This window comes from Sapajus apella, unplaced genomic scaffold (assembly GCF_009761245.1).
Source record: "Sapajus apella isolate SASKATOON/1434 unplaced genomic scaffold, GSC_monkey_1.0 scaffold127, whole genome shotgun sequence".
In the NCBI taxonomy this organism is placed as follows: Eukaryota; Metazoa; Chordata; class Mammalia; order Primates; family Cebidae; genus Sapajus; species Sapajus apella.
This window is the reverse complement of record NW_022437067.1, coordinates 1543067-1554757: the sequence shown is the minus strand read 5'-3', so window position 1 is coordinate 1554757 and position 11691 is coordinate 1543067. Positions and strand designations below refer to the sequence as shown.

Here is an 11691-nt window from a genome sequence, read left to right as displayed (position 1 = left end):
CTGTCTGCGGCCAACACTGGGCTCTTTCCAAGGCGCGCAGGGCCTCTGGAGAAGACGCGTCTCTTCACGCCAGCAGGGCTTTCCTTCTTCTCCCTGGAATCCTGGCCTGCCCCACCTATACCCCTGTCCTGGCTCCAGCTGCTTCCGTGCTTGCTCCCTTTGGCCTCCCAGGCACCTGTCTTGCCCGCAGGCAGCCTGCCTAGCTTCTCCCAGCCACAGCACTTTCCGTGGATCGCCATGACAGCACACACCTTCCCTACACACAGGTGACGCTGGGCTGAGGTCCTCTCAGGCAGGGCAGGGCAGGGTTCCCCACTCCTCTGGTATGCATGGAACTTTCAACATTGAAAGTCCTCCCCAAGCCCCCCCCCCCCCCCCCCCCCCCCCCCCCCCCCGCGCCCCCCCCCCGACCCCCAACACTCGAACCCCCCCCCCCCCCCCCCCCCCCCCCCAGGAAGCCAGGATTGAGTCACCCTAGCAAAGAACACATCACATTCGCCCTGGCATGCAGGGCCAAGCTGACAGCAGGGACTCGCTGAAAGTGCAGGGGTCTTTGATGGTCTGCAGACCCACGTGCCCCCTGAGAAGCAGGTGGGCAGCCTCCCTCAACAGGGCTCAGAGCACTTGAGTTAAGCCTGTGGACAGCGCGGTAAAAGAACATCAGTCCAGATGTTCTGTGCTGATGCGCAATCTCTGAAGGGTAACCCCCCGCCCGCCCGCCCGCAGCCCCGGGCCTCTCGGACCCCCGCGCAGTACTGGCCCTAGTCGCTCCAGCAGCGGCCGAGACCGCAGAGGCCGCTGGGGCGGGGCCGGCGCCTCATTAGCATAATATATGCAAGGGGGCGTTTAGCAGTCAAATATATGCGCATATATCTCCATGGCTGATGAGCTGGCCGGGCACTTTCAAAATGGCGGAGTGTGGAGCAAGCGGCAGCGGGAGCAGCGGGGACAGCCTGGACAAGAGCATCACGCTGCCTCCCGACGAGATCTTCCGCAACCTGGAGAACGCCAAGCGCTTCGCCATCGACATAGGTAGCCGCAGGCCGGGCGCCGGGCGCGGGCCGCGGGAACAGGCGGGGCGCCGGCGGCCGGCCAGCGAGCGGGGGCGGCGGGAAGGACGAAGGGCGGGGGCGCGGGCCTGACGCACAGCCTTACGGGCCTTGTAGTCCGTGGGCCCCGCGCACGGACTCATGGGCCTTGTAGTCCGCGAGGGCGCCGATGCGCGGGTTCGGGGCGAGGGCCGGACTACAGCTCCCGGCAGGCGCCGCGCGGACCAGAGCGGGGCATGCCGGGCCTGGTAGTTCGCGCGGCCGTCCTGGGAGGTTGGGGGCCAGGGGCCAGCGTTACCCGCCGCGAGGTGGGAGGGTCGGCGGCCAGCCGGGCCCTGAAGAAGGCGGAGGGTTATGTTTTCGCCCGCATCAGCAGCTGGGCGTCCGGGTCTCGCCGCTTGGCCGGTGGCCCGCCTGAGATTTAGGGTCCTTAGTTCTGGTGGAGAGGAGGACGAGCCGGACGGGAAGCCCTTGGCAGAGTGGCCCCGAAAAGGCCGCGCGTTCCCGAGGCCTGGCCAGTTGTGGCCCGCGAGCCGGACGGTCAGTGCACAGGCCCCGCTGTCTGGCGAGTGGACACCAGGCGTGAGTTCAGGCGGCCATGGGACTTGGGAATTCGTGCCTCTGGTTTAAAAGCCACCCGTGCCTTCCATGGTCTTCAAGGCGGCCTGCACTTCTGCCCTGGCCTCTCCAGGGTCCGCTGCAGACCCTCATGCTCGATAGCCATGCTGTCAGTAATGACGGCGCGCCAGGCCCTGTTCTAGACCTTGCCAAGTTCCTGACCCGCGGACACCTCACAGCCACCCCTAGAGCAGGAACGAACTACCCCCATTTCGCAGATAAGGATACTAAGGCCCGAACTGGTGAACTGATTTGCCCAGGGTCAACCGGATAGAAAGTGGCAGACTCTAGAAAGATTTGAGCCAGCCAGCCCCTGCTCTCCTGCTCTACCCATGTTTCAGGCATGAGGGCTTCCCGGGGGCAGCTTCACCAGGAGAAACCAGCCTTGAGTAGCCACTGCGGCTTCGCATACCTCTCCCTCTTGGCACTCGCTTCAGCTGTAGGCTCAGTCTGCTTGTGGGTGAATCCCCCGAGGGCCGGAGGGTGTCTGTTCTGTAGCCCCAGCCCCCTGAAAGGATGCCAGGCCTGTCTTAGCTGCCCAGTAAATACTGGAGTGAACGGGCCTGCTGCTGACTGCCTCCCAGCTCCCTGGGAAGGTTGGCATTCAGACCCAGGCCATTTTCTCTAAGCTATGTGCTCCTGGTGCATCCGATGTGTTTGCTGCTGTGGCATCCTCGGGGTCGCTAGCGTCACCATCTCTCTGAGGTGCCCAGCCAGGGAAGGGCGTCTAGGGAAATGGAGGCTGATGAGAATGGGAGCAGGTGTGAGTCCTGTCTCCCACCTTGCAGTGAGCTTATGAGAGGCAGTGCTTCTTAGGGTTTGTTTGAACGGCATCTTCAGGGACCCCTGCTGGGACTTGAGACTGAGTGGCTACGGGCTGCAGGAGCTGAACTTGCAGGCCCCGCCCAGGGGATCGTCTCCCACAGGCCTCACCAGAGGCTCCCCAGCCTTCTGCGACCTTCGGGCCCGGGACAGTGTGTGCTCTGAAAGGTTCTGCTGCCCTGACACTGCGGGACTCTGTTACTGGGAGCAAGTCGGGTCAAAACGTTTCTGAAATGCAGTTGCAGTTGACCTGCCTAAGTCACCTGGGAATGGCCAGGAGAACAGGGCTCAGTGTGGATGTTCTGTTGGCCAGGAGAGGCCCCGAAAGCCGCAGAGCTGGAGCTGTGCAGGAACGGCCGTCGCAGCCCTGGAGTGCCCTGCAGCACCAGTCTCTTCTCCAGGCTGAGCCCAGGGGGTTCTTGGTAGAAGGACTCTGAGGGACAGGTTTAGTGCTGGTGTTTATTTCCTTCTTTTGAAAGTTTCTCCCTGCGTCTGGGTCCTTTGTGTCCGGTTCTTACGAGGACGTGTTGACTGGTACTGAGAAGACCTTTCATTTGTTACTACTGACCGAGCCAGGGGGAGGTCACGGCTCAGGGTGGGGTGTCTTCAGCCCAGGAACCCTCAAAGCCAATGTGCTTGTCAACAGTATTGTTTAAAACGGGCTTCTCCCATTTCCTCTTCCTTGCCCACGTCTCCAGATCCAGGAAAGCTCACCTGCCCTGCGTTCTTGGCAAGCTGCTTTCCTCTTGATGGGACTCTGACGTCTGCTGAGCAGATTCGCCTCTTTGAAAGCAGCAGGGACATTGTGCTTATCCAGACATACCCGCAGCTCTGATCTGATTGTAGGATTCTGTGGGCCGTGGGGCAGGTTCCTCAGGGCCGTGTGGGACAGCAAGGGGCTGCAGGGCAGTGGTGTCTGCTGACCGTTGGTGCCCAAAGAGGAAAGACAGAACCAGAGAGGCTGGCACAGGGGACGGGGCCTGTGGGACAGGGAGAACTAGAAGGGCTTCAGCTCAAGTGTGAAGAGCAGAGGTGACCAAACGTCTGGTAAGCCCCCTGCCCCCGCCTGCCAGGCGATGCTGCTGGCCTCAGGGTGGAGCGTGGGCAGCCTGGAGAGCCACCGGGGCAAGCCTATCACTGCCTTGCCACGTGTGGTCTGCTGTGATTCCAGGGGGTCCCGGAGTTCAGCCCAGGAGGCTTCCCACCCACAGGCTCCCTCTGCTCTGTGAGACCTCCCTGCTCTGTTCTAACAGAGCCGCCTCGCGCTCAGGCTCCCTCTGTTCCCTCCTGGGTGTAGGGAGTAGGAGGGTGGAGCGCTGGCCTTGATGGGCTTCTCAGTGCAGGCTGTCTCGGGGAGGGAGGATGCGTATCCTGCAGAAACCAGCTGGCCCCTTACCGCTGTCTCAACCCCAGTACGTCCTGTTTCGGGTGTGTTTAACACAAAGAACACAGGTCTGACATGGGATTTCTGTGACCTGCGAGTTTGTTTATAGTGACTTCTCATGAGTGTCTTAAAATAGGTCTTCATCCTCTTGCATCATCGGTGGTTTTAGAGCATGATTTATTTACCGAGGTGAGTCGACAACACAGTGCATTTGAGTGAGACTCATGAGACCGGGCCAGGAGTGGGGGCAGGAGGAGGGATAAGGAGGCTTAGAGCCACGGGCCAGGGGGGTCAGGCGGAGCCTGGGACGCGTCCACTAGACTGCACGCAGGCCGTCAGGGAGCCCGCCCTCAGCCAGGCAGGCGGTGCCGAGGACACGGTGGTTTTTGTTGCGTGAACGGCGCCGGCTGTTCCTTGGTGTTTCCAAGCCCATGTACTGACTTGAGGGTTTGTTCTCAGATATCCTGGTAGAAGTCTGTCGAGAAACAATCACTGGAAAATAAGTTTAGCCTCCTTCCTCTCACCGTGCGGGGATTTTGCCTCCTTTTGTCAGGCCCCGGAAGAAACGCACATTGTTTGGGTCCCTTTGTAGGACCAGGCATTTTGTTTATTTTCTGTTTATCATTTGTGGACCTCCAAAGCTATGAATAAAACTGTAGCCTCAAAATTGGCCTTTTTTGGGGGCCGGACACATTGGCTCACACCTGTCATCCCAGCACTTTGGGGAGGCCGAGGCGGGCGGATCACAAGGTCAGGAGTTTGAGAGCAGTGTGACCAACATGGTGAAAGCCCGTCTCTACTAAAAACACAGAAATCAGCCAGCGTGGCGCACACCTGTCATCCCAGCCACTCAGGGGGCTGAGGAGGAATTGCTTGACCCCAGGAGGCGGAGGTTGTAGTGAGCCAAGATCATGACACTGCACACCAGACTGGGTGACAGAGTGAGACTCCATCTCAAAAAAAAAAAAAAAACGCCCTTTTTTTTCAAACTTAGAAGAGTTTGTCCTTGAAACAAGGTATTTTCAGGCCATTTCCCTGAAATGCAGTTCAGGTGTGAAGGCTCCTTCCGTTTCCTGATGCTTACCCAACCTTCCATCACAGACAGCATCCTAGAAGCCACGGGTCTTCATCAGAGGGACCTTGGCCTGTGGGGAAAGAGACGTTGGTGGCCTCTGACTTCCTCTGGCTGCTTTCAGGGCTGGGGCTGCGTCTTCTGCCCAGAGCCTCGGGAGAGGAGCGAGCCTTGCATGATGACACTATACCAGCGGTCCTGTTTGCCTCTCAGGGTGAGTGGCTGCTCAGGCCGGTTACCGCCCTGGGCTCTGAGAAGAGCCTCGTTTGTGAGGCGGGACAGTCGAGGTGTGCTTTTTTTTTTTTTTAGTTACTCTTGAGGCGGAGTTTCACTCTTGTTACCCAGGCTGGAGTGCAGTGGTGCGATCTCGGCTCACCGCAACCTCCGCCTCCAGGGTTCAGGCAATTCTCCTGCCTCAGCATCCCGAGTAGCTGGGATTACAGGCACACACCACCATGCCCAGCTAATGTTTTGTATTTTTAGTAGAGACGGGGTTTCACCACGTTGACCAGGATGGTCTCGATCTCTTGACCTCGTGATCCAAGGCAGCTCTTTCTTCGGCAGGACTTGGCGCTGTGAGGAATTGGGACCTCGTGAGCTCAGTTTGGTCAGGGACCTGAGGAGGAACAGAATTTGGAAGAGAAAAGTGTGGATTTGATAGTTGGTTTTCCTTCCTCTCTTTTAAGTTGAAGTCGAGCCATACCCTTCATCCAGAGATTTTCGCCTCCAGGACCCCGGAAGAGCGTGGGGGCTGGACCGCAGGCCCCCACCCGTCCCCTTTGTGTCCCCCCTGCAGGCGGGTCGCTGACCAAGCTGGACCACAGGCCCCCACCCGTCCCCTGTGTGTCCCCCTGCAGGCGGGTCGCTGACCAAGCTGGACCGCAGGCCCCCACCCGTCCCCTTTGTGTCCCCCTGCAGGCGGGTCGCTGACCAAGCTGGCCTACTACTCCACCGTGCAGCACAAAGTCGCCAAAGTGCGCTCTTTCGACCACTCAGGAAAGGTGAGCCTGCGCTGTGGCCGCCAGGGGGCAGGCTGGGCGCGCCTGAGGCCCGGGGTGGGGCTGCTTCTCCATGGGCCCGGCACTTGTCACTCAGTCACCCTGCCGCCGCTGCTGCTGCCAACCTCAGCTTCAGTGTCCTGGGAGCTTCTAGCACAGACAGCCTCCCCTGCCTTCCCCAGGGGAAGGCTTCTGCTCCCACTGGGTGGCCCTGAGGTCCCCACCATCCTGGGCTCCTCTCTCTGGCCCAGAATTCTGCCTTGGAGCCCCGCCTGGTTGAAGGTTGGCGGGAATGGCCAGCGCCACCAGGGCAGGGTGCGCATGGCTCAGCCCAGCGCGGTGCCCACACCCATGAGGCCTCCCCTGCTCTGCTTTCCAGGACACAGAATGTGATCACGAGCCGCCCTATGAGATTTCGGTTCAAGAAGAGATCACGGCTCGGCTGCACTTCATTAAGTTTGAGAATACTTACATTGAAGCCTGCCTGGACTTCATCAAAGACCACCTGGTCAACACAGAGACCAAGGTCATCCAGGCCACCGGGGGCGGGGCCTACAAGTTCAAGGACCTCATCGAAGAGAAGCTGCAGCTGAAGTGAGTGGGGACCTTGAGGGCGAGGAAGGAGCGTGCGGCTGCCCCCGAGTCCCTGGGCGTCCCCGAGCCACGTCCCTGGTGCTCGCGTGTTAGACGGTGCATCAGGCCCAGCACCCCTGTGGACCAGGCAGGCTCCTGTGGTCGCTGCCTTCTGTGGCCTGGACTCTTGAGGGGGTCGGCACTTCCCTTTCAGAGTCGACAAGGAGGATGTGATGACCTGCCTGATTAAGGGCTGCAACTTCGTGCTCAAGAACATCCCCCACGAGGCCTTCGTGTACCAGAAGGATGCCGACCCTGAGTTCCGGTTCCAGACCAACCACCCCCACATCTTCCCATATCTGCTCGTCAATATCGGCTCTGGAGTCTCTATCGTGAAGGTGAGGCCCGGCTTTGTGAAAGGGATGAGTGGGTGGTTCAGCCACAGATTGTGAAGTGCCTGCCATGTGCAGGAGCCAGGGCTGGGCACGGCGGCGAGGCCGTGAGCCTGGAGCCGCTGTTGGAGGGGCATCAGCACCCCAGGCTTGGCCTTCAAGAGCATCCTCCCCCTGGCAGTCCTCAGGGTGGGAGTGGGATGCCCCTGAGCACGGCACACCAGGGAGCCTGCGTGGCTGAGGGCCCGCCGTGACGCGCCCGCCCTGGCTGTGCTGTAGGTGGAGACGGAGGACAGGTTCGAGTGGGTCGGCGGCAGCTCCATCGGAGGCGGCACATTCTGGGGGCTCGGGGCTCTGCTCACCAAAACCAAGGTACACAGTGGCTGCCACAAGTGCTCCGGGGTCTGTGGGAATGTCCACATCCTGTTCCTCCAGGGCTGCCTGCTGGGAGGTGCCAAAGCTGCTTCCCAGCCTCCCTTCCACGTGCGTCCATGGGTCTCTGGCCTCCTCAGCACCGCCCTGAAGCCCGGGTGTCCTAGCGGTCAGAGTCTCTCCTGGCTGGGTGGCCCTCAGGTTCCGCTTGCCTCCTGCCTTTGGTTCTGCGTGATGAGGGCCCATTCGCCCCCTGCCCACCCATGCCGCCTCCTGTGGCCTTCCTGTCGGGGCCCTCACCCGCCCCCTCGCCGTGTCCCGCAGAAGTTCGACGAGCTGCTGCAGCTGGCTTCGAGGGGCCAGCACAGCAACGTGGACATGCTGGTGCGGGACGTCTATGGCGGCGCCCACCAGACGCTTGGGCTGAGCGGGAACCTCATTGCCAGCAGCTTCGGGAAGTCAGCCACTGCCGACCAAGGTACCCACCCGGCCTCTGCTGCCAGTGGGCAGGGCGGTGGGCACACTTGGGGTCTCGTGGACACGGAGCTTCCCCTGCCGTCACTTTCCCACACCTGCTCCTTGGAGAGTCAGCCTCGTGCTCAGAACATCAGGAAATAAACACCACTCTTGGTTTTGGAAGAAAGAACAGTTCCTACGAGTTAGGAGAAGCAGTTTGGGGTTTTTATCTTCCTTGAAAACAAAGCCTAACGCGTCCAGGAATGATTCAGGCATCACATGCAGCCTCCCGCGCGCTGGCTCCGCTTCTCCCACTCGGCTCTCCCTCCCCCACCCCTCCACCTGCTCTCACGTCGCACAGGGGCAGTGCAGGCACTGTTTCTGAGGCGTGAAGGCTGACTGGGTGCCACGCCGGGGGTCGAGCACCCTTTCCTTCTTCTCAGAATTCTCCAAAGAAGACATGGCCAAGAGCCTGCTGCACATGATCAGCAATGACATCGGGCAGCTGGCCTGCCTGCACGCGCGGCTGCACAGCCTGGACCGCGTGTACTTCGGGGGCTTCTTCATCCGGGGCCACCCCGTGACCATGCGCACCATCACCTATAGCATCAACTTCTTCTCCAAGGTAGAGGACGCTGCGCCTCCCCAGCTGCCAGCACGGACCCCAGGGGCTTCACAATGGGAGTCGTGCTAATCAGACACCGCAGGAGGCCCAGGGAGGCCCGGGTGGCGGGTGGCCGAGAAGCCCAGCACCCCTCCCTTCTGGCCAGTTCTGGGAAGCCTGCATTTTGTGGCACCACGGCCACCTGAGCCTGAGCGCATCGCCAGTGACAAGCGTTCTCGAGAGAGGCGCGCCCACCCACGCGCCTGAGGCAGAGACTTGTTGGACGGAGAGAAGCCGTTTCACCCTTAGCATTTTTTTTCTTTTTTTTTTTTTGAGACGGAGTTTCGCTCTTGTTACCCAGGCTGGAGTGCAATGGCGCGATCTCGGCTCACCACAACCTCCGCCTCCTGGGTTCAGGCAATTCTCCTGCCTCAGCCTCCCGAGTAGCTGGGATTACAGGCCGCGCCACCACGCCCAGCTAATTTTTGTATTTTTAGTAGAGACGGGTTTCACCGTGTTGACCAGGACGGTCTCGATCTCTTGACCTCATGATCCACCCGTCTCGGCCTCCCAAAGTGCTGGGATTACAGGCGTGAGCCACCACGTCCGGCCCCCTTAGCATTCTTTAAACAGCAGCCTGCCCTCTGGCATCAGGTGCGGTTCCACTGGCAAGTGCGCCATGGACGCCTCTTCGGGGGCTTGGGTTGCACAGCGCGAGGCCCGCGCGTGTTGAACTGGGTGCAGAGGTCCCGGGTGCTGTGTGGCCGACAGCAGCCCGTGTGCTCTGGCCGCGGCAGGGGGAAGTGCAGGCGCTGTTTCTGAGGCACGAGGGCTACCTGGGAGCCATCGGAGCGTTCCTGAAAGGAGCCGAGCAGGACAGTGAGTAGCGGCGCGGGGTTCGGGGACACGGCCTGGGCGTGTGCTCCAGGCCAGGGCAGCCCAGGCGGAGGTGGGGTGGGCAGCGTGAACCTTCAGAAGGTGACCACAGCGGCCATTTCTAACATCGTAACAGCTTAGTTAATAGGCGATTTTATGTCCTTTCTTTCTCCACTCTTGCTTTTGAATCAAGGTTAACACGGGAGGCCTGGCCTTTTGCTTTCCAGATCCTAACCAGTACAGCTGGGGCGAGAACTATGCAGGCAGCTCCGGGCTGATGAGCACGTCGCCTGAGCTGGGCCCCGCGCAGCGGGCGCGGAGCGGCACCGTAAGTAGCAGGCTCTGAGTGTCCCGGGCCCCGAGGGAGCGGCCTGGGCCGTACTCACCTCCCTTGTTCCCTGGAGAGGCCCTTCGTGGCTGTCTTGGCTGAAAGGCGCCTCTGCCCGGTGAACCCTCCCGTGGTCCTGGGGCGTGATGGGGATGGGAGGACACAGCGGCTTGCTTTCTCTCTCCCTCCTTGGGTCCTTTTCGTATTTTGGAAATGTCCAGCGGGAATTTTGAAACCTGTAGTCCGGCCATCTTGTTTCCAGAGAGACTGCTAAAGTTCAGGGGTGCCAGGGGCCTCCTCGGGGGTGCCGGGAACCTCCTCGGGGGCACCAGGGACCTTCTCGGGGGTGCCGGGGACCTCCTCAGGGGCGCAGGGGGCCTCCTCAGGGCTGCAGGGGGCCTCAGGGGTGCCGGGGACCTCCTCAGGGGCGCAGGGGGTCTCCTCAGGGCTGCAGGGGGCCTCCTCAGGGCTACAGGGGGCCTCAGGGGTGCCGGGGACCTCCTCAGGGGCGCCGGGGGCCTGTGCACTTTGGGGTTGAAACCCAGAGTCACAGGAGCACCCCCAGGACTCTGCCCTAGGCCCGCGTATTTTGGCTAACGGTGTCGGTGAGAGTCTGCTCTCCTCGGAGTGCCTGGGCTCATTGCTCAGATCCCTAGTGGGTTTGCCTGGCCTGAGCTGGGTGGCACTGGCGGGCTAGGAGACGTGCCATGTCTGCCAAGTTAGAGCTGCTTCAGAAGGGCCCTCTGGTCAGGACCTGTGTCAGCCAGACAGGATCCCCCCAGCACGGCCCCACGTGACAGAAACTGCCCCTGTGCTGCAAGCTATCTGGGCCCTCGACCGTGCCCCCAGCGGGCTCATTCCTTCTGTAGCTGGGAGCAGTCACCCGAGGTCACGCACAGAGCTAGTTGGACCCCACAGGACAGCCCCATGGCATCGTGGATGGGAAGTTGCTTTTCATTTGTGGACACGGGGTCCCTTACAAGTGCGTGTCCATATTTTCAAGACCCAGCCTGGTTGGGTTCTGGCTTCTCAGGAGGGCGCCTGTCTTGAGCGTGAGTCCTGCTGGTCACCCCAGGCAGTGGCTCCGCCAGATGTGCCACACTGGCCACAGCCCGCTCTGTGTTTCAGCACTTTTACCTGTTTGGCACTCCCACCAGTGGCACAGCCCTGCCAGGCAGGAGGGCCCCACCTTACTGAGGGTCAGACTGGCATACGGAGGGATGGAGTCATTTCTTTGGGTTTATATCGTCCAAAAAAGGCAAAGCGAAGATTTGCACTCCGTTTGTCAGAACAGAAGGCGCCTGCGACCTGGCAGGGCAGCACCGGGCGGTCCCTGCTCAGCCAGCAGTGGTTACCGCGGGGCTCTGCTGGCTTCTGCGCTGGCTGTGGGAGGTCCCTGGCTTTCCCTTCCTGGAAGGTGTCCTCCTCACCACAGAGCTCCGTGCCCGTGCCCGGAAGTCCCTTCTCCAGCCCCAGGAGTTGCCTCGGGGCGTCCCAGTGGAGAAGGGCTGAGGCCCGGCGTGGGACCTGTGAGGAAGCCACTGGAAGGTGGGAAGAGGTGGCCAGCTGGACAGTTCCCCCCACAGTCCCCCTGGCCCCAGAGCAGCGGCCACCATGGTCAGTGTGCAGGGGGCCAAGTACTGGTGTGTGTGTCGGCTCGGCTCCATCCAGCTCCTTCCAGCATAAGGTGGAAAAAGCCAGCAGGGCCCATGAGCGCCCCTGTGCTGGGTGCAGGTGGCCCCAGGGTGTGCTGGGCGCATAGGGGCCCAGCCTCACCATAGACCTTTGCAAACAGAACATGCTTGGAATCGGGGCAGCCGTGGAGAAAGGAAGGGTGCATGTGGGGGGTATGGGCTGCCTGCCCAGCACTTAGTGAGGACAACACACCAGAGCTCAGTGTGCAGACACAGCCACCTGGAGGAACGGAGGTGGGAACAGCATGGCTGCAGGGGTGATGGTGAGGGGTGGCTGCAGGGGTGACGGGGAGGGGTGGCTGCAGGGGTGACAGGGAGGGGTGGCTGCAGGGGTGATGGGGAGGGGTGGCTGCAGGGGTGACACATACCTGCAGGGGTGACGGGGAGGGGTGGCTGCAGGAGTGATGGGGAGGATGGCTGCAGGGGTGACAGGTACCTGCAGGGGTGACGGGG

General features: G+C 61.3%; 1 protein-coding gene across 3 annotated transcripts in view; it reads left to right on the top strand.

Annotated features, from left to right (window-relative positions):
• Positions 1-872: 872 nt before the first annotated feature.
• The window catches only part of PANK4 (pantothenate kinase 4 (inactive)), an 18285-nt gene continuing 7466 nt past the window's right edge, over positions 873-11691 (top strand). For 2 of the 3 annotated variants that reach the window (XR_004263997.1, XM_032262170.1), the window contains exons 1-9: positions 873-1032; positions 5864-5946; positions 6323-6537; positions 6731-6914; positions 7188-7280; positions 7605-7758; positions 8180-8361; positions 9138-9224; positions 9404-9544. Coding sequence is in view for 2 of the 3 variants with exons in the window: in XM_032262170.1 (XP_032118061.1) it covers positions 885-1032; positions 5864-5946; positions 6323-6537; positions 6731-6914; positions 7188-7280; positions 7605-7758; positions 8180-8361; positions 9138-9224; positions 9404-9544 (1287 nt within the window). In the remaining variant the exon portion in view is untranslated. The remainder of the gene's footprint in view (positions 1033-5863; positions 5947-6322; positions 6538-6730; positions 6915-7187; positions 7281-7604; positions 7759-8179; positions 8362-9137; positions 9225-9403; positions 9545-11691) is intronic. The other variant, XM_032262171.1, reaches the window with a different exon arrangement.